Source organism: Aquarana catesbeiana, linkage group LG08, assembly GCF_042186555.1.
Source record: "Aquarana catesbeiana isolate 2022-GZ linkage group LG08, ASM4218655v1, whole genome shotgun sequence".
NCBI lineage: Eukaryota > Metazoa > Chordata > Amphibia > Anura > Ranidae > Aquarana > Aquarana catesbeiana.
In genome coordinates, this window is record NC_133331.1 from 247,908,278 (window position 1) to 247,935,955 (window position 27,678).

Genomic DNA, 27,678 nt, shown 5'->3' on the forward strand with positions numbered 1-27,678 from the left:
CAATGGCGAAAAAACTGAGGTACTCTCGGTAAAGGGAGGGGTTATATAGGGAGTAAACTTCCTGTCTAGGGTGTGCCAGTGTCCATCACCTAAAGGTGGCCTATATAACCCATATAGTTACTACTATGGCTTGTGTCCCATGATGTACGATAAAGAAATACAAAGCTCTTTGTGTGGCTGGCTGCACATACTCAGACCAACTAAAAATTTTGTTTCAAGGAGTGGGATGGGAAGTTCCTGATGTGCTGCCAGAACACAGCACTGTATATTGTATGTAGCTGATGCTACATGCAGTATATTCAGTGCTCCCATTGGGCACATGTATCAGTGAAGTAAATGGTTTGTGTGGACCAGAGCTTGGTCTATATTAACTATAGTTGACTATAAGCTGGACACAGCTTTAAAAAAATAATGGAATAAAGACTTCAATGGAAGATGTAGATTCTACGTACAGTTTGCAAGCATAATTCGTTCGAGAAGCAGTCTTAAATCAAAGCACTCTTATATCAAAGCTAATTCCCCATAAGAAATAATGGAAACTCAGATGATTAATTCCACAACCATTTATTCATATCCATGTTTCCCCAGGAAGCGCTGGGAGCCACTAGCAGTGCTCACATATCAAGTTAAAATTAACAAAAAAATTATATATTATTATTATATATATATATATATATATATATATATATATATATATATATATATATATATATATATATACACACACACAGATCCCGTTTCTCGGTGTGCTCGGGGCACACCGAGAAACGGGATCTGTGTGTGTAAACACACAGTTTCCAGTTCTGAGGGGAGAACAGACAGATCGTCTGTTCATACAGAGTACGAACAGCGATCTGTCATCTCCCCTGCACAGTCCCATCCCCCCTTAAGTTAGAACACACAATAGGGAACACATTAACCCCTTGATCACCCCCTAGTGGTTAACCCCTTTCACTGCCAGTGACATTTTTACAGTAATCAATGCATTTTTATTGCATTGATCGCTGTAAAAATGGCAATGATCCCAAAAATGTGTCAAAATTGTCCAAAGCGTCCGCCATGTCTCAGTCCTGATAAAAATTGCAGATCCCCACCATTACTAGTATAAAAAAAAAAAAAAGCCATAAAACTATCCCCTATTTTGTAGACGCTATAACTTTTGCGCAAAAATATGTAGAAGAATACATATCGCCCTAAACTGAGGAAAAAAAAAGTTTTTTTAAATATATATTTGGGGGGTATTTATTATAGCAAAAAGTAAAAAATATTGCGTTTTTTTCAAAATTGTTGCTCTTTTTTTGTTTATATCGCAAAAAAAACGCAGAGGTGATCAAACACCACCAAAAGAAAAGCTCTATTTGTGGGAAAAAAAGGACGTCAATTTGGTTTGGGTGCAACGTCGCACGACCGCGCAATTGTCAGTTAAAGCGACGCAGTGCCAAATCGCAAAAAGTGTTCTGGTCAGGAAGGGGGTAAAATATTCCGGGGCTGAAGCGGTTAAATGGTAATGTTTAGGCATTTGTCTGTCAAAGTTTTTTTGGATATGCTGAAGATTAATTAATGATTCCCATTATCATTTCATCAATGGATTCATTTCTATTATTTACCTTCAGTTCAAGTCCCGGCATAAGGATATGCTCTCCTTCGTTCTTACAAATGATACTCTCCATTTCTGTCACAGGACAATTGACAAGATGGAAGCCTGAAGTTGAAGAAATCAATATTATTTATTAACCCAATGATAGCAAAAAAAAAAAAAAAAAAAAAAAAAAAAAAAAAAATCACAATTCACAAAATAGTAGTTACAGTGCAGCTACGTCAAACATGCTAAAACTTTTTTTCTGAATTTCATAGACAGGTGATAGGGTCCTAAAAACGGTCTTGTTATTTGTAGCTTTTAGCCCTCTTTCCTGTGTATAAAGGGGAAAAAAAAAAACAGGAGACTGTCCACTTATGATAACAGTGACAACTTAACAAAAACCTGTGTTCAGACTATATACCAAAGAATCTACCTATTTTGATGAGGCAGTAGAAATGCTTGCAAAACAAATCCTTAACCCTCTCTAGTACACGCTATAGCCGAATGACGGCTACAGCACGGCCCTTAATTGCCGGGAGGCCATCATGTGATGTCCTGTGCACGAGTCTCTTTACCACGTGATCAGCTCTCAGCCAATGAGGGGGGAAAAAAAAAAAAAAGCTGATAACCAGCTTCCGTCAGAGGGACATCAATCCCTCACACAGAGCCGCGGCTGCCTTATCTGTGCCCACCGGTGCCACCTATCAGTACCCACCAGTGCTACCTACCAGTGCCCACAGTTCCACGATCAGTGCAGCCTCATCAGCGCACATCAATGAAGGAGAAAAATTACCTTCTCAAAATTTTATAACAAAAACTATGAAACAGTTTTTTGGGGTTTTTTTTCAAAATCTTCGTTGATTTTTTTAGCAAAAAATAAAACCCAGCAGTGATTAAATACCATCAAAAGAAAGCTCTATTTATGTGGAAAAAAAAAAAAATGATTTCATTTGGGTACAGCGTTGCATGACCGCGCAACTGTCATTCAAAGTGCGAGAGCGCTGAAAGCTGAAAATTGGTCTGGGTAGGAAGGGGGTTTATATGCCCAGTAAGCAAATGGTTAGGAGTTGTAAATTCTCAAGGTTTTTCACCTTAATGCATTCTATGCATTAAGGTGAAAAACCTTTTGTGGTGCAGCTGCCCCCCATAGCACCCCCTTTTTCTTACCTGAACCCGATCATTCCAGCGATGAGAACAAGCCCAGCAGCTCCAGCTGCTGTCTCAGGCCCTCATTAGATAGATTGATAGCAGCAGGAGCCATCGGCTCAAATCCAGTGACACAGGAGCCGGGGGCGGGGCCGAGTCCTGTTGTCTGTGTCAATGGACACAGCAGCAGGACTCGGGAGCACGCGTACACAAGTTCCCCGATGGAAAGGGGCACTCGATGAGGAGGAGGAGCAGCAGCAGCCAGGAGCACCGCCGGGGGACACCAGAAAAGGAGGATCGGGGGCCAATCTTCATATAACCCTTGCACAGAGCAGGTAAAATAACAAACATGTCATACTTAAGGAAAAAGAAAAAAAAAAAAAGGAACCTTTACAGTCAGTTTAATCTCATCTCTAGTTACAGGCCCTCTGGAGAAGTTTGCAAAGTGCACAAGAAAGGCACAAAAATCTTAGTATTTTTTTCCCCATTACTTTCTATTAGGACCAATTCACAACAGCCTGGTTCACTGTGTTAAAGTGGAACTTTAGTCAGAAAATGAAGTTCTGCTAGATCACTTCAGGCTGGCCCCTTTTGCAGGTATAGCTATGTAAAACATTAAAAACAAATGCATATACAGTACTGTTTAAAAGCCAGTAATACACTGTCTCACCCTGCTCTGCACATGCTCAATTGCTCTCCATTTTTAGGCATTGTCGAGTTTGTAGAGATCTGTCGACAGCCTTAAAACAGAATTAGGACCCTTTCACACATGCGGATCCGTTGACCGATGAAAAACGGACATCAATGCATCTATCGAAAAACAGATGTAAATGGATGATCATCCGTTTACATCCGCTTCGGTCAACATCCGTTTTTTTGGAACGGATCAAAGCCCTATTTTTTGTCCATTAAAAAAAGGGTTCGGACAAAAATTGGATGTATAATGGACAGTCTGTTTTTGCATGAAAAAACAACTTTGGTACTCAAGTGCTTAACCACTTGTCGCCCGCCATATAGCAGAATGACGGCGGCAAAGTGGTTTCAAAATCCTGACTGGACGTCATATGACGTCCGCAGGATATTGAGCCACTGCGCGCCCCCGGGGGCGCGCATCGAGGCGATCGTTGTTGCGGTGTGTCAGTCTGACACCCCGCAGCACCGATCTAGGTAAAGAGTCTCTGACGGAGACTCTTTACCACGTGATCAGCCGTGTCCAATCAAGGCTGATCACGGCTGTCAATAGGAAGAGCCGGTTATCGGCTTTTCCTCACTCGCGTCTGACAGACGCGAGTAGAGAAGAACCGATCGGCTGCTCTCCTGACAGGGGAGGTCTGTGCTGATTGTTTATCAGCGCAGCCCCCTCTCGGATCATACCCAGGACCACCAGGGAAGCCGCCCAGGACCATCAGGGAAGCGATCCACACTGGACCACCAGGTATGCCCCTAGACCACCAGGGAAATGCCACTGTGTGCCCAGGCAGCTGCCAATCTGTGCCCAGGCAGCTGCCAGTCAGTGCCCACTTCAATGCCTGCCAGTGCCACCAGGGATGCCCATCAGTGCCTCATATCAGTGCCGCGTATCAATGCCCATCCGTGCCGCCTATCAGTGCCGCCTATCAGTGCCCAGCAGTGCGCCCTATCAGTGCCACCTATCAGCGCCACCCTATCAGTGCCCAGCAGTGCCGCCTTTCATTGCCCATCAGTGTCGCCTATCAGTGCCCATCCGTGCCGCCTATCAGTGCCCAGCAGTGCGCCCTATCAGTGCCACCTATCAGCGCCACCCTATCAGTGCCCAGCAGTGCCGCCTTTCATTGCCCATCAGTGTCGCCTATCAGTGCCCATCAGTGCCTATCAGTGCCAACCAGTGCCACCCATCAGTGCCCAACAGTGCCGCATATGAGTGCCACCCATCAGTGCCGCCTACCAGTGCCCATCGTCAGTGCCCGCTCATTGGTGCCACCTCATCGGTGCCGCCGTATCAGTGCCCATCAGTGAAAAGAGAAAACTTACTTATTTACAATTTTTTTTAACAGAAACAAAAGCAAAACTTTTATTTTTTTCAAAATTTTCGGTCTTTATTTGTTTAACAAAAAATAAAAACCACAGAGGTGATCAAATACCACCAAAAGAAAGCTCTATTTGTGGGAACAAAATGAAAAAATTTTAGTTTGGGTGCAGTGTTGTGACCGCGCAATTGTCATTCAAACTGCGACAGCACTGAAAGCTGAAAATTGGTCTGGGCAGGAAGGTGTCTAAGTGCCCTGTATTGAAGTGGTTAAGGACTCTAACCGGCAGATGTAAAAGAAAAAAAAAAAATGAAAAAAAGGTTGTAAACTGATGTAAACTTCATCCGCTTTTTCTTTGAAAAAAATGTAACTGAACAGATGAAACAAACTGTCTGCATGTGTGAAAGGGGCCTTAAACCCTCCTATACACTACAGGCAAGGAAGCTGCTTTGGTTTGATCTCCAACTGCCCTATGGTGCTGCACACAAGCAAATGTGACAGTTAGCAATCCCGGGAATGTAACTTACATAGTTAGTCAGGTTGAAAAAAAGTCCAGGGCGTGGCTTGGAGCCGAACGAGAATGGCTGCCTGATCTCCTCGCTCGGTCCCACGGAGGTCCTGCAAACAGCCTAAAGGAGCCCTTACCTGCTAACAATATGGGGAAATCGAAGGATAAACCTTCCCAGTCCCGGTCTCGATCCCCCAGGGGCATGGATCCGCTCTCCGGACACAACATCCCGGAAATCTTCCGGCCGCGATCACGCGAGGCCCCGGCTTCATCTCCGGCCTACTCCGGAACACGCGCCTCTAGCCCCAGCCCTGCCAGAAGATGCTCACAACGTGCAGAGAGCCCATCCACTGCCCGTCCACTTACCATGGATGATCTCAGGTCGGTGGCCACAGACATCAAAGAATCCTTTGCTGCTGCCTTTACAGACCTCAGGAGGGAGATTCAATCGATGCACATGAAGATCGATGACATAGAAACAACCACTATCCGCCATGATGCCGCTCTACAACAGCTGCAGCGTTCATCTCAGAGTCACAACAGCCAGCTCAGAGATCTACACAGGCATATGGAAGATCTGGACAATCGCGGACGCCGCCATAATGTGAGGGTAAGAGGAATACCTGAGTCCGTCGAACAAAACCACATAATACAGGCCACAATCCAAATTTTTAATGACTTACTAGGGAGACCCCCCGAGACCCCCATTGAATACGAGCGTCTACACAGAGCTCTCAAACCCAGAGGCAGAGAATCAGACCCTCCCAGAGACGTGATTTGCTGCCTGGTGAATTTCAGATTGAAAGAAGACATACTAAGAAGAGCCAGAGAGCGCCGCAGCTTAATGTATCAAGGGGCAGAAATCAAGATTTTCCAAGATTTGTCCCCCATAACCCTACAAAACAGAAGAGACTTACGCCCGCTGCTCGACCTACTGCGCCAAAAAGAGATCCAATATCGATGGAAATTTCCCTTCTGCCTGTCTGCAACAAATGCTGGACGCACTGCCAATCTGAAAGTCCCGGAAGATCTCAGGGGGTTCTGCAATACTCTACAGATACCACTCATCGAACTCCCGGACTGGTATAGAGACTTTCGCCTTACCCAGCTCCAAAGAACCAACTCCATGGAGGCCATACCGGTAAGAGATGAATTCCACATCAGAAGGCGCAGATCATCCTCCCCAAGACCACTTCCTCAGAGGGATCAGCTGGACAGAGACCGACAAAGCCCAACAGCGTCACCAGCCCATAGGCGGGCTCGGCCAGATCAGCTTTGATCAACCATAACCAAACGTTTGATAACATTACAACTCATATTCAGAGTTGCAGTTTCTCTTAGGTCGCCACCCCAACCCAAGTTCCAGGACCATAGAACCAAGACAGAACAGCAATCCATTTGAAGCTCACAACTCACCTGACAGAAACTTACCTCAAACCTGGCCTATACTGGATCCACCAGATACAGTCAGACAATAACACACACCCACAAGCTGAGAAACCCATGAAGATCCCACGCTACACGACTCCACATCAACCCATCTCCAAGACATTTTTCCAAAGAAAATGCCACCCATCCACAGATCCCAACGGAATTCAATCCACTCCACTAAGTGCCTGAACCTAAGCCGCATACATCACCAGTGGAAGTCTGCCTGACTGAGCAACAGGACACCACACCAGCCACCAACATTTTCACACAACTACTAACCTTCACTGAACTCACGAATGACAGCTCAAGATGGACCCCCACCCTTCAAGATGGTGTCATCCACCACAGCTCACAACCCCACTGCTGCACCCCCCACCATCCCCCCTTTTCCCCCTCCCCCCCACCCCCCTGCCCACCCCAACCCCCCCCCACCCTTCTTTTCAGATACCTTCTCCAGATTGAAGACGACGCGACGAAGACATGAACTGAACCTGAGAAATCAAAACAAGTTAGATGCTGAATATACAGTATTCCACCGCGCTCTGAGATACATTTTTTTTTTTTCCCTCTCCCTCTTCTCTCTCTCTCCCTCTCTTTACTGCTTTTAAATATGTTTATTTTGAATGTCTTGATTTGCTTATAGGGGGGGGGGGGTAAAGCAAAGAAGGGGGTGGGGAACAGAGAAGAACAAAAGGAGGGAGGAAAAAAGGGGAAAAAAAAAAAAAAAAAAAGGGGGGCTCATCCCGCATGGACAAGGGCTCTTTCCCTTTCTGACACACTCTTATTCGCTATACATCTGCCAGAGGTGTCCATGGGGGGTGGGCTTCCTAATGATGGGTAGTGTGTATTCAACCAACCACGCCAAGGCCACAGTGGCCGAGCACTGCACAGTCTGTTAGATACCCAATAAAGACCACTTCATACCTAACTCAATGCTAAACTTTGCTAGAAACTACCATAGACAGCTTTGGGTTTGAACAACTGCTCGAGTTACAGCTCTATCCTAACTCGATGTCTAGACCACACTCAGACTAACCCCTATACGTAAGCATCAATGGATCCTTATTTTATTTTTTCTCCCCCCATAGTCAATTACTCCCCCAAATTATAGTGAGCTAACCGCTCAGAGGCTACGCCACCTTACGCCCCCTCACAGCCTCAATACTTACATCAAGCTCATAACTTACACTGAACCCAACTTAGCCCTAAAATGATTGCTGCTACATGTTTCAGTATTATATCTAAGATATATGTATAGTTGGTTTCTTTTCCTAGATCTCTATGTAGACTGTCCAGGTGGGGACCTCCACATGTTTTTCATCGTGGCTAGTTTATTCCTAAGGCCACAGTTTAATGTTCAATGTTTCAAATATCTATGTTATTGATTGTTTCTACCTTCACATCATCAATCTGAGATCTCTAACCACATACTCTCCCCTTGATATGTAAGCAGGCTCCCTACATACCAGTCGAATAGACCCAAGTTGACCTCCAAAGGACAGAACGTCTCTCGAACTCCTTTTCGAGCTCCTTCCACTCCTCCACACAACAGGACAGTGACTATCCTAGTTGACCCACACCGAACGTTTCAACCCATTACAGGGTAAGGTAGCTGGACTACATTTACCTCCGGTAAGTACATCTCACTTCCCGTTACTAATCCCCTCCTGACTTATCACCCCCCTCATACCCTCTATCTCCCCCCCTTTTTCTATTCTCTCTCCCTCCCCCCCCCCTTTTATATATCTGGGTTTCTCCCCCTCCCTGGTCTCCACCGGAGCATCTCCTACTACATCACTCAAACACCTTTGAGGAGCCTACGACTCCTCACAGATCACACCCACCCATATCGGCCGCTTCGGCAAATTGCACTCCCTCCCCATATCTATTACACCAACTAGACCCTACCCAACGATCATGGACCCCCTACATTCCACTGTGCAACACAACACGCTTAAAATAGTCTCTCAAAATGTCAAAGGACTAAACATACCAGAGAAACGTAGTCAAATCCTCAACATGATGAATAAATTAAAAGCAGATGTGATATTTCTGCAAGAAACCCACTTTCGCACGGACATTACCCCTAAACTAGCAAGCCACAGATACCCTACATCCTTCCATGCTACAAACTCTCTAGCCAAAACAAAAGGAGTTTCAATCTTGCTCTCTAAAAATCTTCCTTGGCAACTGATAGATTCCTTAATAGACCCAGAGGGCCGCTATGTGTTCTTGAAGGGAACCGTCCATAACCGGACGTTTACCTTGGCAAACATATACAGCCCCAATACTGCCCAGGTCAGCTTCTTCCGTTCTATCGCTGCCCTCCTCGCAAATTTTCAAGAGGGGACTACGATTCTTGGAGGCGATTTCAACGTGACACTTCAGCCCATCCTAGATTCCTCTTCGGGATCTTCCACACTTCCCTATAGAGCACTGAGACAAGTTAAGATACAATTACAGGAACTCCTTTTACACGACACATGGCGCACCCTACACCCGAATGGGAAAGATTACTCCTTTTTCTCCGCACCTCACAATAGATACTCTAGGCTAGACTACCTCTTCCTCTCCCAAAAAGACCTCCCCTTCCTGAAATCAGCCACCATTGAACCCCTACTCATCTCAGACCACCACCCGATCACCCTCTCCCTCTCCTTCCCGGAAAAAACCTTAGTCACAAAGATATGGCGTCTTGACCCATCTCTCCTCACCTCAGAAATTGACACTAACCGCATCCGCACCAGCTTAAGCAACTACTTCAGGGAAAATGATAACTCCGAAACAGCACCCCTGTCCCTCTGGGAGGCACATAAATGTGTCATCCGAGGGGAATTTCTCACAATTCAGGCCAACCGGAAAAAAACACAACAGACAACCTTTCAGGAACTCACCAACAAAATAAAGAGACTGGAAATACTCCACAAACAATCCCAATCACAAGACACATACTTAGAACTCACTCAAACCAGGAAACTTCTGTTGGAAATCCTCAACCGTAAAACCCGACGCAAATTCACATTGAACCAAAAGCTATTTTATGAACAGGGGAACAAGTGTGGAAAGCTACTAGCCAGAGCAATACAATCCAAGAAAGCTAGCACCAACATCCACACCATTAAAGACCCGCTAGGTAATTCAAGCTCAAACTCCGCAGACATAGCATCTCACTTCGAACGCTACTACACAGAACTCTATAACATACCACAGCAACCCGAAAAGACCGCAGGCCAAACCTCCAGAAAAACCCTTATCACAAATTTCCTCCAAAAATTCAGCCCCAAACCCATACCCCGAGAAGAGGCTCGCGATTTAGACAACCCCATTTCCGAAGAGGAACTTAAGAAAGCGATTAAACAACTAAAAACAGGCAAAAGCCCAGGCCCCGACGGTTTTTCAGCGCCATATTATAAGACCTTCATAGACATCCTTTCAGCTCCGTTCCTAAAGACTTTCAACTCCTTAACCTCCTCCAAACTACCTTTTCACAGACTGCTTGAAGCACATATCACGGTCATTCCGAAGGAGGGGAAGGATGCCACTTCAGTCACTAGCTATAGACCAATATCCCTACTCAACGTAGACATCAAATTATTCGCAAAAATACTAGCAAACCGACTCCTTCCCCTCCTTCCTACAATAATAGGGAAAGACCAGGTTGGATTTGTTCCTGGCAGAGAGGCCAGGGACAACACCATTAAAGCTATCAACATAAACCATTGGCTAACTTCCCAAAAACAAAAACAAAGGGGCTTCTTTCTATCCCTGGATGCTGAGAAGGCGTTTGACAGGCTGGCCTGGGACTACCTGGGGGCGGTTTTACGCCACCTAGGTTTACACAACCGAATGTTCAATCTAATTATGTCCCTATACACCACACCAACAGCAAAAGTCAAAGTCAACGGCCACCTGTCAGACGCCTTCTCCATCAGGAATGGAACAAGACAGGGTTGCCCATTGTCCCCCATCCTTTTTATTCTAACTCTAGAACCCCTACTACGCTGCCTACGATCGAACGAGAACATCAAAGGTATTCCCATTGCAGGACGCACGTATAAAATAGCGGCTTTTGCCGATGATATTCTGCTATTTCTAAGTGACCCACTTACCTCGATCCCAAACCTCCTCAGAGATTTTGACTTATTTCGACAAATATCCAACCTAAAGATCCCATGCCCTCAACATTTCCCTCCCGACAGACTTAGTCTCCCAATGCCAAGATAACTTTCCCTTTGTCTGGAAACAAAACGCCATTACCTACCTGGGAATCCAACTGACCACACACTTATCAGACCTATACGCTAAAAACTTCACCCCACTGATTCGCACTATCTCCGAAGACCTACGTAGATGGGACAAACCCCATTTTTCTTGGTTCGGCCGTGCGGCCATCCTGAAGATGAATGTGCTCCCACGTATCCTCTATCTGCTACAAACAATGCCCATTAAACTCCCTGTAGCCTTCTTTCACATGATCAAACAACATTTTCTGAAGTTTCTTTGGAAACACAAGCGTCCTAGGATAAGCTACTCCCACCTCTCGAAACCCAAAAATAAAGGGGGTATTGGGCTACCAGATTTGCAGAACTACTACAGAGCTTGCCATCTGGGAAGAATTGTAGACTGGGCAGTCCATGAAGGAGTTAAAGACTGGGTGAGACTAGAAGATTCATTCTCCCACTTGCCCATTAAAAGCACCCCATGGATTCTCCAACGCCACATCCCCAAAACCCTAAAAGACCACCCCCTTATAGAGGCTACCCTCAGGAGCTTTAGGGAAGTTTGTAAGAAATTTCAAATCTCCTCTAACCCAGGACCCCTCACACCTATCCGCCACAACCCAGCCTTTACCCCAGGGATGTCCGACAACTTCCTTAAAGATACTTGGCCACACAAAGATATACTAGCCCAACACTTTTTTAGAGATGGTAATTTCACAAACCGTGACACACTCCCCATAAACACAAGGGATGAACCCTTCCCGCTATGGACCTACTTCCAGATTCGCCACTTTCTTACAACAACACACCGAAATGCGTCTGTGTCCAGAAACTTAACCCCATTTGAAAACCTATGCTCCCAAACTACACCGCAACAGCACTTGATTGCAAATACACACTCCATGCTCTTTGCCCTGACATCCCCCAAAGACACCAAAGCTTGCCAAGCTTGGGAAAGGGAACTTCAAATTGACCTAACAGAAGAGAACTGGGAACGAATTTTCACAATAGCACACAAGGGCTCCCTCAATGTCACGATACAAGAGAACAACTACAAAACCCTATCCCGATGGTACCGTACCCCGGAACTACTAAACAAATTTAATCCTGATATGCCAAACAAATGTTGGAGGTGCTCCAATGATATAGGCACATTCTTACACATCTGGTGGTCCTGCCCTCTTCTCCAGATTTTCTGGAAACGGGTTCATGACATCACTTCTCAGGTAACCACATACCCCCTAGACTATACTCCTACCAGACTCCTTCTCCACCATTCCTCCACTTCAGCCCACACATACAGAAAATCTCTGGGAATACATATGATCAATGCAGCCAAACTATGCATCTCAGCCAAATGGAAATCCTCCTGCAGCCCAACTTTATTTGAATGGTTTTCCCGTATAGACAAAATTGCTGAAATGGAGGAATTAATCCACATTGCAAAAGACACGCCTTCAAAATACTCCCGAACGTGGGCCTGCTGGACCCACTTTTGCACTACAGAGAGATACTCCTCCATTATGAAGCCAAACTGTCCCGATTCCTCCCACAATGAATGATCGAATAAACCGAAAACCCCTCTTGAGACATACACTAACCCACCAAAACTCACTGCTTCGCTCAATCCTGCTTTAAAGCGGATCCCGGGGGGAGTCCCCCTTCAGACAGGGATCCGCACACGAAAACATCCTTACTCCGGAGACCCGGTGGAGACTGGGGAGGAGTTGCCCCCATCCCCTACCTCCCACTCCTACCCCTATCCTCTATCTCATCCCTTTACCCCCTTCTTGCCTATGCCTACTCCCCCCTCCTTATCCATACCCCAACTGAACTGACAATGACAACCAACTACCCACACCCATGACTACCCGAACTTTGGTGTTTAATCCGCCACCCACTTGTCACATTTCAAAAACCGACGAGACTAACCTACCTCACAGACTGACCCTAAGTAACAAGCCAGATACATTGTCACGTGTTCAGGGACAAACCTACGGACCCATAGATGACTACACTCGTACACTCCCCATTTAACCCAAAACTCCTGACACCTTACTCTAGGTGATGCTCCTACCTAATATGGTTCCTGATCTCAGTTGATGTGGTAAACCTTGAGTTCGAGGCTTTCTTACTCTGTTATACGTCTGTATGACCTACAGTTGAATACATAAATGACTCATTATATAGTAGTGACATATGTCATGTTAATATGATTCATGTTGTCTACCCATCTACTGGTTGTAAAAACTGTGTAACTTCTTTTGTTCACAATAAAAACTTTAATGGAAAAAAAAAAAAAAAAAAAAAAAAAAAGAAAAAAAGTCCATCTAGTTCAAAACTATAAGAAGGGAAAAAAAAATAAAAATACAATCCTTTATACACAATCCTATACCCACAGCTGATCCAGAGGAAGGCAAAAAAATAGCAAAGCATGATCCAATTTGCTCTAGCAGGGGAAAAAAATTCCTTCCTGATCCCTAAGGCCCCTTTCACACTGGGGCGGTTTGCAGGCGTTATTGCGCTAAAAATAGCGCCTGCAAACCGACCTAAAACTGCCGCTGTTTCTCCAGTGTGAAAGCCCGAGGGCTTTCACACTGAAGCGGTGCGCTGGCAGGAGAGAAAAAAAACCTCCTGCAAACAGCATCTTTGGAGCGGTGGGGCAGCGCTGCAATACCACGGCTATACCGCGCTATGTGAGCGGTTTTAACCCTTTTTCGGCCACCAGCGGGGGTTAAAACCGCACCGCTAGCGTCCGAATACCGCCGCTAAAACGACGGTAAAGCAGCGCTAAAAATAGCGCCGTTTTACCGCCGACGCCCCCACCGCCCCAGTGTGAAAGGGGCCTAAGAGGCTATCAGAAGTTCCCTGGATAAACGTTACCCATAAAATGTTAGTATCCAGATATATTATGTACATTTTAGGAAAGAATCTAGACCTTTTTTTTTAAAAAGCACTCTACTGAGCTGGCCAGAACCAGCTCAAGGGAGTCTATTCCACATTTCACAGCTCTTACTGTGAAGAAACCTTTCCATATTTGGAGGTTAAATCTCTTTTCCTCCAGACTCAGAGTGCCCCCTTGTCCTCTGCGAGGACCTTAAAAGGGAATAACTCAACATAATACGTAACTGTCTTTTGAAATCGTTAAATCGATGGGTTTAGTTCCACTTTATGGTTTACTGCTGTTCAGGGGTTCTGGGCTTCAGCAAAATGGCAGCCTCCGGCAAGAAGAAATTTGTTGGAGGAAATTTACAGCACACCCTAATTTTGGTAGCAATTATTAAGGTGGAATGTATGTTCTTCAAGTTGTCATGGGTAAAGTTCAAAGTTTACACCCAGGTATACAGTATTTACATGCACTGGGGCAGGCATATTTGAGCCTTGACAAAATTTTCTTTGGGCTCTCCACCTGATAGCTGCAAGTAGTGAACAGGAAATATATACTGTGAAGTTTGTCTTCAAAGTTCACATAGAGCGCATTCATTTGAATGAGCTACGCAAAGTACCACAACCGACTAGAAATTGTGCATGCAGTATTCTTAGAAGGGCAGAGCATCCTGAGTTCATTGAGGAGGTGTGTTATGATGCCATTCTGAAAAAAGGACATCGCACCAACACACATTGTGACTGTGGAGAAATAACGTTTTTTTTTTTTTTTTTCCCCTCCAAAAATAAAAAAAGATGTTCTACTTACTAGGTCTGTGCAATGATATTACAGAGGGGCCCCTTACCTCGTCAGCACTTTCTACTCCTTCGTGTGGGTGCCCCAATAGCAAGCTCTGTGCTATGGGCGCACCCGTGCTGCTCTCAGAGTCTCCTGGGAGACCAGGAAGAAAGCGCAGTGGTGTTGCAGACGGGAGAGTGCTGGAGCATGAGAGAACTCAGGTGTTTGAAGATGAGAAGGGAGGGAGGGACAGGCATTCAAAAAACAAACAGATTTTTAAAACAGCTTACCTGTAAAATCCTTTTCTTGGAGTATATCACGGGACACAGAGCACCATAATAATGACTATGTGGGTTATACGCTTACCTTTAGGTGATTGGACACTGGCAACCAATAGTAAGACGGTTCCTCCCATATAACCCCTCCTATACCGGAAGTACCTCAGTTTTGTAGCAAGCAATGACGATCCCAGAAAGAGGGGAGGGACCTCTGTGTCCTGTGATGTACTCCAAGAAAAGGATTTTACAGGTAAGCCGTTTTAAAAATCCGTTTTTCTTTATCGTACATCACAGGACACAGAGCACCATAATAATGGCTATGTGGGATGTCCTAAAGCAATGCACCTGAGGGGGGGACACATTATCCCAAAGCCCAACGGGCCTGAGACTATAAAGCTGCCTGCAACACGCGGTGGCCAAAAACAGCCTCTTTTGAGATCTCACATCCACCTGGTAAAACCCGGTGAACGCATGAACTGAAGACCAAGCAGCCGCTTTGCAAACCTGAGCCATGGACACCTGTTGGCGTACTGCCCATGATGCACTATTCCCTCTAGTGGAGTGCGCTTTAATCCATACGCCTGGATAATAGTCTGACGAATCCACCTGGATATAGTTGAACTTGTTGCCGGCTGTCCTTATTTAGGACCTTCAGGCAAGACAAAAAAACAGTCAGTCTTCCGAAAGGGAGCTGACATTTCCAAGTAAACTTTTATCGCCCTCACCACATCCAGTGAGTGAAGCGACCTTTCCTCCCTAGTCTTAGGGTTTGGAAAAAAAAGAAGGCAAAATGATATCCTGATTCAAATGAAATTTGGAAACCACCTTCGGTAGAAAATCCGGACGAGGGCGCATGACCACTCTGTCCTGATGAAGAATCATAAAAGGTTCTTTGCAAGAAAGGGCGGCCAATTCTGACACCCTTCTAGCCGATGTTATAGTCACTAAGAAAACTAATTTCCTGGTCAATAGAACAAAAGGAATATGCCTAATAGGTTCAAAGGGTTGACTCTGTAAGGCTGACAGTACCAAATTTAGGTCCCAGGGACACAAAGGTGGTTTAAGCGGCGGCCTCAGGTGTGCCACTCCCTTGACAAAGGTTTGCACCAAAGAATGGGATGCAATTGGTCTTTGGAAAAAAAATGATAAGGCCGAAATCTGTCCTTTAATTGTCACTAAAGCAAGCTGCAAGTCTACTCCTGCTTGAAGAAAGGCGAGAACTTTTCCAATCGTATACCTACGAGGGCTCCATTTTCTTTCCTCACACCAAGAAATGTATGACTTCCAGACGCTATAATAGATAGCTCTAGAAACGGACTTTCTAGCATTTATCAAAGTAGACAAGACTGAACCCATAATACCACGGTCTTTCAATAGTCTGGTCTCAATAGCCAGGCCATCAAATTCAGCAACCGTAAAGAAGGATGGAACATGGGTCCTTGAGACAACAGGTCTGGACGGCAAGGAAGGACCAATGGGTCCCCTACTGCCAACTTCACAATCTCCGAGTACCATGATCTCCTGGGCCACTAAGATCACCGGCTCTCGTTCCTCCTGTATTCTGCATAGTAATTGCGGCAGAATTTGGATCGGAGGGAAGGCATATATCAGAGAATACTGATCCCAAGGAACTACTAATGCATCTATCCCGACAGCAAGCGGATCCTCGGTCCTGGATACAAACCTGTCCAGCTTGGCATTGAATCTGGATGCCAGCAGATCCACATCTGGGGTCCCCCAGTATTGGCAGATCTGTAGAAAAACCTCAGGATGCAGGGACCATTCCCCTGGTAACAATTTCTGGCGACTTAGGAAATCCGCCTGCCATCTGTCCACCCCTGGAATAAACACTGCCGACAGAAACGGCACATGTTTTTCTGCCCAAGTCAATATATGATCTACCTCTCTTTGAGATGCCCGACTCCTGGTACCTCCCTCGTGGTTGATATATGCCACTACCGTGGAGTTGTCGGACTGGACTCTGACAGGAAGACCCCGCAATCTGGATGTCCAGAATCGCAGAGGGTCCTTTCTGTCTGGGACCAAATTCCCTGAACAGACGCTTCCTCTAGGACTGCTCCCCAGCCGAGAAGAATGGCATCCGTGGTTACGACTTTCCAGGCTACCAGTGGAAAGATTTCCCTCTTTTCAAGTTGCTGGTTCTTAACCACCAAGAGAGGTTCCATAGAACCTGTGGAGATAGAACCATAGGCTGATCCAGGGTTCGAGCTGACTTGTCCCAGGCCTTTAGAATACTGTTCCGGAACACTCTGGAGTGGAACTGTGCATATGGCACTGCACTGAAGGATGACACCATCTTGCCTAGTAACTTCATGCACAGCCGAATAGAAGGTGTTAGTTCTTTTTTCACCTTCTGTACAAGTTCCACTATGGAGGCGACCTTTAAGGGAGGAAGAAACACCTTTTCTTGGGCGGTGTCCAAGACCAGACCCAGATACACCAAGGCTTGGGTCAGACAAAGAGCTGACTTGTCCATATTTAACATCCAACCTAGGCGTTGTAAAACCCGTATTGTTCTTGACACTTTTTGAACTAGTATGGGGCGAGAGCATTCCCTTAGAAGAAGATCGTTCAGATATCCTACGACGGAGACTTTCTGAGACCTTAGGGAAGCCAACACTGGGGCCAGAATCTTTGTGAAGACCCTGGGGGCCGTGGCCAGACCGAAAGGTAGTGCCACAAATTGGAAATGACTGCCCTCTACAGCGAAGCGTAAGAACCTTTGAGGAGGACCGAAGATCGGCACATGAAGGTACGCGTCCTTGATATCTATGGACGCTAAATAGTCTCCCTTTCTCAGGGATTTTATTATTGAACGAACCGACTCCATGCGGAAGGATCAGACGTCTACAAAGAAGTTGAGAGCCTTGAGGTCCAAAATGGGCCTTACTTCCCCATTTGGTTTCGGCATGGTGAATAGGTTTGAGTAAAACCCCTTGAATCTTTCCTCGTGCGGAACATTTACAATTACCCCCTGCATCAGCAGATGGTGTAAAGCTAGGAATAGGCATCTTCTTTTCTCTAGATCCGACGGAACCCTTGAGTACAGAAACTCTATTCTGTAATCGTATTTTACAGTGGAAATGACCCATCTGTCTTGAACCAGTTCTTCCCAGGCCTCCCCAAACAGCCAAAGCCTGCCCCCCACACGCGAGAGCGGGGGCGCCCCTTTATGAGATAGACTTGGAGCTGGGCTTGGGTGGCTTTTGGGTCCAGGGCTTCTTCTGCTCCTGGGGTCTTTTAAAGCCAGACGGCTGAGGCCATCGATAACGCTTAGGGGAAGAAGCACTAGGTCCTGGAGCATTGGGAATTTTATACAAGGGTTGCTTCCCTTTCTTTTTAATAGGGAGTAGGGCACTCTTTCCTCCAGAGATCTTTTAGATATATTTATCCAGATCGTCGCCAAACAAGTGCTCTCCATGGAATGGAAAAGCTGCAAGTAGCCTTTTTTTTCTGCGTCTCAGCATACCAGTTCTTTAGCCACAAGACTCTGCGCATATGGATTGACATTAACGCAAAACAAAACATCTGTTGAATTGAGTCCTTCAATGCGTCTACCGCAAAACATAAGGCATGAGGAATCTCCGACAATTCCTCAGCAGATTCCTCCTGGCAAGGTAGGCTCTTTACCAACCTTTTAAAGCGATCCTTTAGGGATTGGCAAATCCCAATAGCTGCCACTGCTGGCGGAACTGCTGCACCAGCCACCGAAAAGGAGGCTCTTAATAAGGACTCTAGCTTATCAGCCGGATCCTTAAATACCTGGGCATTATCCACTGGACAGGTTAAACTTTTATTTACTGAAGATATGGCGGTGTCCACCAAACGTGTCCCCCATTTCTTCCTGAACTTCTCCTCCATAGGATATAAGACAGAAAATCTTTTTGGAGGCAAGTATATCCTGTCAGGGTGCTCCCAGTCCGCGTAAACCACCTGCTCCAGTAATGGATGCAAAGGGAACGCTTGGGAAATTTGCTGAGGTCGCAAAGATCCCAAAGTAGAACAGGAGAGTCCAGACTCCTGAACTGGGGGTAACTTAAACCCAATTCGTACCATCTCAATTAGAAATTGGATAAACAATTTTTGGGAATGGGAGGCTGAAATTGGCTCTTCAGAGCCAGAGTCCTCAGCCGAGGATTCTTCAGCCTCTCCTTCCTCCCGGTCTTTTATGACCACCTCTTCCAAATCCTCCGCCCATTCTGATTCCAGACCACCTGGACTCATCTGGCTATAAGAGTCCTGGTGCTCTAGTGACTCACCACTTGGCTCAGGGGAGGGAGATCTATTACGCTTCCTCCCCCCCTGTGTTACAGAGGCAATCATGCCAGCTATTTTGCCCTCAAGGCCCACTAAGGCAGATGCCAAATCATCCTTTGTAACATAAGCCAAGGCAGGTATATTGGTAGTGGCCACTATGTCTGACAAATGCAATGGCTCAGCCAAGCCAGATGCCGCAGGTCTTTCTGGAGAAACTGAGGCCGTATCAGCATGGGGTTGGTCTACTGTTTTTAGAGGAGGGACTCTTACCCCTGTGTTTGCCTTGTTCCCTATACCTCGCTTTCTGGAATACATTGCTTACACACAAGGAAGAAAAAGGAGTACTCCCCACAAACTATAACCAGCCTTTAACCTGTCACCACTGTGTCAAAGACCACCAGACTCACGTGCCCAAATACCGCTCTGTATTGTCCACGCGCACGCCAGGAGCTCCATCCCTATAAAGCTTTAGTTTGAGAGTGAGCGCGCGCATCAGCGATCGGCCGCACGGCGCATGTGCCATCCTGACGCACGCGGCGCATCCGCGACACGCACAGTAGCAGCGCAAGCGCACACCGACGGCTCACACACACGCCACCGGCGCGCTCGCGACGCATGCGCACTCGCGTATTCAAAAATGCGCGCCAACTGGCCATCTGTAATCCCAGACACAGGCTTAAGGTTTACCAGCAGTTTTTTTAAAGGGAAATATATACATGTATATATAAAACAAAATCCCAAAGGGAGTACTCACCATCCCAAGCAACAGGGCCTGTCTTACCAGGCACAATCTTTCGCCATCACGGCGGGTAGCGCCTCTAAGGACCTTCAGGGACCGGGTCCCCCATATATTGGGGTCCACACCCCTGGACCTGTAAAGCACCCTTTTTGGTTCATAATGGGCAAGATTGACCAGGAATACAACTTTGACAAGGGTCCAGCGCCTATTTAGGACACATTACAAGCAATACCTCGTTCTTGAACCGCGGTTCGGATACCATCCACTTTAGCTTTGTTATGCCATCCGAATGGATCCGATTAGAACGTCCTCAGTGGCCATGACCATCACCTTCAAGACACTGGCGAAAAAGTACGCCAACAGGTGTCTATGGCTCAGGTTTGCAAAGCGGCCGCTTGGTCTTCAGTTCATGCGTTCACCAGGTTTTACCAGGTGGATGTGAGATCTCAAAAGAGGCTGTTTTTGGCCACAGCATGTTGCAGGCAGCTTTATAGTCTCAGGCCAGTTGGGCTTAGGGATGTGTCTCCCCCCCCCCCCTCAGGTGCATTGCTTTAGGACATCCCACAGTCATTATTATGGTGCTCTGTGTTCCGTGATGTACGATAAAGAAAAACAGATTTTTAAAACAGCTTACCTGTAAAATCCTTTTCTTGGAGTACATCACAGGACACAGAGGTCCCTCCCCTCTTTCTGGGATCGTCATTGCTTGCTACAAAACTGAGGTACTTCCGGTATAGGAGGGGTTATATGGGAGGAACCGTCTTACTATTGGTTGCCAGTGTCCAATCACCTAAAGGTAAGCGTATAACCCACAAAGTCATTATTATGGTGCTCTGTGTCCCATGATGTATGATAAAGAAAGGTTTTTTTACCTGTGCATGGGAGTGCCGATTGTGTCTGTACAACCTCTGCATCCCAACTGACAGCAATGGCACTGCCCGCATAGGAATGCACAGACCCCCTCAGAGCTGTATGTTGCATTATCCAAGAACTGAGCAAATTACATGATCGCTGATAATTTAGTTTCAGTCTTACCAGAGAAGAGTGGCAATTGTCAGTCACCGCTCTTTGCTCTGCCCCTCCAGTGCTCACCAGGCCAGAGAGGGGGCAAGAGTTGCTCGCTGACAGCCGGAACCAGCAATCAGGCAGCTGAGTGTATTCCAACAATATTGTCAAGATCCTTTCAGAGCCTGGAGCCACTCCGATGTCTGCCGAAAGGGGGCTTTAGCCCACTGTTGTGAATACTCAGTAGAGGTGACAAACGGATTTAAGAGATTAGATCTGATAGAGAGATCTGAGGAACTATGTAAAAAGGAAGTGTGTAACATTGTACAAGACGCAGCAATGAAAACAATCCTAAAGAAGAAATGAAAGAAAGCAAAGTGGCTATCTGATGAGGCTATACAAATAGCTGAACAAAGAAGAAAGGCAATGGAGAAAAAGGAAAAAAAACATACCCTGAATGCAAACTTCCAGAGGAGGATAGCAAGAAAAAAAAAAAAAAAAAAGATAAAAATACCTTCTTAAAACAATCAATGCAAAGAATTAGAGGAAAACATAATGGGAAAGACTAGAGTGCTTTTCATGAAAATTAGAGATATCAAGGGAAAGTTCTGTGCAAATATGGGCACAATAGACAAAAATGGCAAGGACCTGACGGAAGCAGAAGAGATAAAGAGGAGATGGAAAAAATGCACAGAACTATACAAGAAAGACCTGAATGTCCTATATAACCATGATGATGCAGTCACTGAACCTTAAACCTGATATCAAGGAGAGTCAAGTATTGCTAATAACAAAGCTAGCAAAAGTGATGGTATCCCAGCTGAGTTATTAAAAATCCTAAAAGATGATGCTGTTAAAGTGCTGAACTCAATATGCCAACCAATTTGGAAAACTCAACAATGGCCACAGGGCTGGAAGAGGTCAGTTTACATTTCCGATACCAAAGAAGGGTAGCGTTAAAAGAATGTTCAAATTACCGTGCAATTGCACAAATCTCACATGCTAGTAAGGTTACATAGTTACATAGTAGGTGAGGTTGAAAAAAGACACAAGTCCATCAAGTCCAACCTATGTGAAACCTATGTGAGGTTAGCTGAAAATTCTACAAGCTAGGCGTCAGCAGCATGTGAACCGAGAGCTACCACAAGTACAAGCTGGATTTCGAAGAGGCAGAAAAACTAGAGATCAAATTGCCAACATTCGCTGGATCATGGAGTAAGCAAGGGAGTTCTAGAAGATCTACTTCTGTTTTATTGACTACAGTAAAGCCTTTGATTGTGTGGATCAGAACAAGATGTGGCAAATACTGAAAGAAATGGGAATACCAGACCACCCCAACTGTCTTCTGAAAATTCACGTTAGAGACATACCGTTAACTTCGCATACAGGTAACTTATTTTCCACGAGTCTTTCAGGACAGCACCCAAGAGTGACCCCTCCCACTTCACAGGAAACACCACCTCCAAACTTAAAAAGGAGTCTTCTACCCCCAGCTCGTAAGTTTTAGCAGAGTACCTCTGGCCCACGCCGAAACACATTATTACAATAAGGTTAATCACAGCATAAAACAAGGGCGGGTCGTTGCTGTCCTGAAAGACTCTTGGAAAACAAGTTACCGCTAAGTCTAACTTGAATTTTCCTTAAACGTCTTTCAGGACAGCACCTGAGGGGATAAACAAGGCTTACCAACTAGGGAGGGACAACAGCCTGCAGTACCTATCTGGCAAAATGCCTGATCACCTGCTGACAAAAGATCCAGTCTATAATGACGGACAAACAATAGGTAACTTGACAACATAGCCACCTTACAAATTTGATCTGGGGTGGCACCAGCTTTTTCTGCCCATATAGTGGCCATAGCTTTGGTAGAGTGTGCTAGAATTCCCAGCGGGGGAGACAAACCCATCTGGGACTAAGCTTCCAAAATAGCCTATTTTAGCCATCTAGCAATTGACCCCTTTGATGCTTGACGGCCCTTCTAAAAAAAGAACAAAGAGTCCGAAGACCTAAAGTCCCTTGTTTCTTTTGCTAGGAAAAAAAAAAAAAAAAAAAAAAAATTAATATTAATAACACCCAGAGGCAGAGGCATGATGTGACTTTTAGTTTTGCAACAGCTGGAGGTCCGCTAATTGCATATCCCTGCTCTAGGGTGTTGCAACCCCCCCCCCCCAAAAAAAAAAAAAAAAAATATATATATATATATATATATATATATATATATATATATATATATATATATATATATATATATATATATATATATATATATATATTTTTTTTTTTTTTTTTTTTTTTTTTGGGGGGGTTGCAACACCCTAGAGCAGGGATATGCAATTAGCGGACCTCCAGCTGTTGCAAAACTACAAGTCCCATCATGCCTCTGCCTCTGGGTGTCATGCTTGTGGCTGTCAGAGTCTTGCTATGCCTCATGGGACTTGTAGTTCTGCAACAGCTGGAGGTCCGCTAATTGCATATCCCTGCCCTAGAGAATAAAATGGTGGTCTTTGCAATACTTTCCTTCACACCGTATTTGCGCAGTGGTCTTACAAGCTCACTTTTTTGGGAAAAAATACACTTTTTTGAATTAAAAAAAATAAGACAAACAGTAAAGTTAGCCCAATTTTTTTTTATATTGTGAAAGATAAAATGTTACGCCGAGTAAATTGATGCCCAACATGTCACGCTTAAAAATTGCGCCCGCTGATGGAATGGCGACAAACTTTTACCCTTAAAAATCTCTATAGGCAATGTTTAAAAACATTCTACAGGTTGCATGTTTTGAGTTACAGAGCAGGTCTAGAATTATTGCTCTCGTTCTAACGATCGTGTCGATACCTCATATGAAAACATAGTTGGTGAGATTGAAAAAAAAAGACACAAGACTGTCACGAATTCGCACCCCAACGGCGACTAACTAACCGCGACGTGCGTTCCGTGACTGGGGTATATGAGGAACTAAGGGAATAAGGGGGAACTTATACTGCGAATGTAAGACTGGCTGTAGTATTTTCACAGCCTGCACTACCTTTGGCCACCACTAGAGGGAGACTCCACTCCAATCCAGCTAGCTGACCACACACAGGCAGATACAAATCTTACATACAATCTGGTGCACTCTAAGGGTTGGGGAGCAGTCTAGCAATTACTATACACTTCTAGGGTTCCTCCAGCTATCCTGCAAGCTTGAACCCCGGTGTTAATCACTCTTCCCACACCCACACACCAGACACACAATAAACGATAGCCTGCCACCACCCAACAGTTTGTCCGCAGACTGGTCTGCTGAGCCACCACACACACAGATCTCCGTCTGGAAGATCTGTTAGCTTACAATCTGCATGCAATCTGCCAACACACAGTGCAATTGCATACCGATTGGTACGTAACTTAAACCGAGTACTTAGGCACTAAAATACAACAACCTCTCCAGAGATATGAGTCCTAGCTTAGTACACAGAAGTCACTTATTAATTTTATCATTTAATATCCCGAAAGTGGGCAGTGCATATAAGATATACAAAGAAAAAGGATTTACCAAAAAAGATACAAAAAATGCAGAAAGACACACAATTGGCAATTTGCTATGAAAATAAAAAGGGATAAAAACAGAAATAAACTTTACCCAAGTCTATCTTGTAGAAGCATACTGGAACATGTGGGAACTCCCCAGTTTCAAACTGGCTTCGTGGAAGAACAATGTCCATATCTCAGGCTACCCAATTTATTGAAATATGGATGTGGGCTGGACTTTAGCCCTTGGCCAATCAACCCTGGGGGGTGTTCCTGTCTCAGCCCACAAATGTTTTGTGTTCTGAAATGACCAGAGTCAAATTGGCCCAGAACGGCGCTGATTGCTGGGTCATGGATAGGATTCCCGATACCAGCGCATCATGCCGATCGCAACAGTACCAATCACTGCCTGCCTGCCGCAATCAGGCGCCATATAACGGTTTTGTGTGGTTCTTTAGGATTCCACACCTGCTAAACATACAGAGTCACATGTAAACGTAACCCATCAGGTGTACGATCACAAGGAATTATTTTCATCTCTCTGCCGTTAATATTTTAGCTTTTATGAGAGATAAAATAGGTTCCTTAGATCTTTTGATATTAATCAAAGCTTACAGACTGTCCGGAGCCCTGTGAATGCCCCCTGCAGATCCGTGTAGCCAAGATGACTAGCAGATTTCTTTGAGCCTCAGGAAGGTGGCAATCTGTGTTTACTCTAATGGGAACTTTTATTGGCATCTAGGTGTCACTACAATCCTAGAAAAAACTATCTCTGTCCTTTTCAAATGCTAATGAAAGAACATATGTGCATGACTGACATAGAATACTATATTTTTAATAATCCAGAATTAAACTACATCTACATTTACACTACTTCTAACGATCACACCACATCTAGTTAAGGCAAAACTATCCTACGCTTATATTATTGTCACAAAGACCATCAAGTCCAACCTATGTGTGTGATTATATGTCAGTATTACATTGTATAGCCCTGTATGTTGCGGTCGTTCAGGTGCTTATCTAATAGTTTCTTGAAATAATCAATGCCCCCCCCCCGCTGAGACCACTGCCTGTGGAAGTGAATTCCACATTCTTGCCGCTCTTACAGTAAAGAACCCTCTACATAGTTTAAGGTTAAACCTCTTTTCTTCTAATTTTAATGAGTGGCCATGAGTCTTGTTAAACTCCCTTCTGCGAAAAAGTTTTATCCCTATTGTGTGGTCACCAGTATGGTATTAGTATATTGAAATCATATCCCCTCTCAAGCGTCTCTTCTCCAGAAAGAATAAGTTCGGTGCTCACAACTTTTTCTCAAAACTAATATCCTCCAGACCCTTTATTAGCTTTGTTGCCCTTCTTTGTACCATTTCCAGTACATCTTTCCGGAGGACTGGTGCCCAGAACTGGACAGCATACTCTAGGAGCGGCCGGACCAGAGTCTTGTAGAGTGGGAGAATTATCGTTTTATCTCTGGAGTTGATCCCCTTTTTAATGCATGCTAATATTCTGTTTGTTAGCAGCAGCTTGGCATTGCATGCCATTGCTGAGCCCATCATCTACTGGGACCCCCAGGTCCTTTTCCATCCTAGATTCCCCCAGAGTATAGATTGCATTTATAAACAAATAAATTGTATCATAACTGAGTGGTGCTGTGGATACAAGTAAGGTAAGGAATGTGCCACGTCCTAAGATAAAGTATAGACAAAAAAAAGAGGGGGGAGGGACTTGTATGGACTTTATAGGCACAACAACACAAAAATCAGTAATACAAAAATGTATTTATTGAAAAAGAAATCTAAAAATACAATTCCACAATTCTACAAGCCACAATGGATCTATATACAAAAATTAATGGATAAAAACCGCTGCTGTATAGAACCATATAACTGCAAACCGAGACTTAAAGGATGAGGACATCATTCCATAATAGCGAAAGTCCGATAGCATGGCTATACAACAGACAGGCGGTAAAGGTGTTGAGGATTCAGCATACAAGTGGGCTCAACATGTTGCGCGTGCAATCACGCTTCTTCAGGAGCATAGACTATTGTGGCTAACAAACAGAAAAGTATGATTACTATATTATATAACAAGGGTGCAAAAGTGGGCTCAAAACATTGTCGTAGCTAGCAAGACCCCCACGTAAACAAACCCAACCAGCAGCAGAAGGGCAGTAGGGAACAAGTATGATCACTATGGGGGCATACATAACAATGTAAGTAATAGCAAAAGGAAGATATTACTAGCCTGGTCGATATACAAATAATTAAATGAGTAAACCCAATACTACTAAAGATATATCAAACTAAAAATAGTAATAACCACCATGGAATATAATTAAAGCTGGGTAAAGCAACAGGAAAATAGTACTTACTATATCTTTTGTATATTTAAACAAAAGATTTAAAACCAGGGAAGAATAAACAGCTGGCCAAAACAGTATACGGGGTGCTGGTGCCATAGAGTGCATGTACAAAACGTAGTTCAATGGCCACCCTCATAGGGGGACTCCCTATAAGAGAGCAATGGAGTTTTTGTTAAATAATGAATGAATAAAGAGCATAACAGGGGGGTAAATATACTAGAGTACTAGCACTAATATACTAGCCAAAAAGGACTCACCAATTTAGAGGTATATTAGCAGATGAGCGCAATAGGGAAGGGAGGGAAGGGAAGAGGGAAGGGGGGGGGGGGGGGAGAGGAGAAGGAAAGGGGACAGGAATGCGCGCATGCATCCGATCAGTGAGCGCGCCGGCCAACGTCCTGACGCTGACAGAGAGAGGAAACAGTGCAGAGTGACTAGCAAGGCGACCGGGAGGTGAGAGCCAGGAGGCTCCCCCAGCTGTCCAATGCGTGCGCCACGCCAGCAAGGAGTTTGCACGGCGTGTCGCTGGGCGGCTGCATAGTGAACAAGAAAGATCCTAAGGAAGCCTGCCCGCGCTGGAAAGGCCAAGGGGGCGCAGAGGACAGACTGCCAGACAATGTTAGGATGCGTACACCGATATAGTAAAACAAGCACATTCTATGCAGCAATTTAAAAAAATACAGCAATACGAAAAAAAAAGACAGAACTTTCCAATAATTAAAAAAATTTAAAGAATGGCAGAACTGTCATGGAAATATGTATGTAAATCACATAAAAAGCATGGTAAACACAAGATCAACCTTATATGGATAGGAGGTATAGGTAAGGGAAAGATGAAAAGAGTGAAAAGAAGAAAAAGGTAAAAAGGGGCAAAAGGCCAGAACAGAGTTAATGTGTAATATAGCTAAATGCATATTGTAACGAGCCCCTGCTCACTCGGTTCCAC

General features: G+C 44.9%; 1 protein-coding gene across 1 annotated transcript in view; it reads right to left on the bottom strand.

The window, feature by feature from the left end:
- Positions 1 to 27,678, bottom strand: part of LOC141106311 (uncharacterized) — a 225,141-nt gene that overhangs the window by 183,390 nt on the left and 14,073 nt on the right. Inside the window, exon 2 of the mRNA XM_073596983.1 lies at positions 1,608 to 1,702. Coding sequence (XP_073453084.1) covers positions 1,608 to 1,670 — 63 coding nt within the window. The 5' untranslated portion in view covers positions 1,671 to 1,702. The remainder of the gene's footprint in view (positions 1 to 1,607; positions 1,703 to 27,678) is intronic.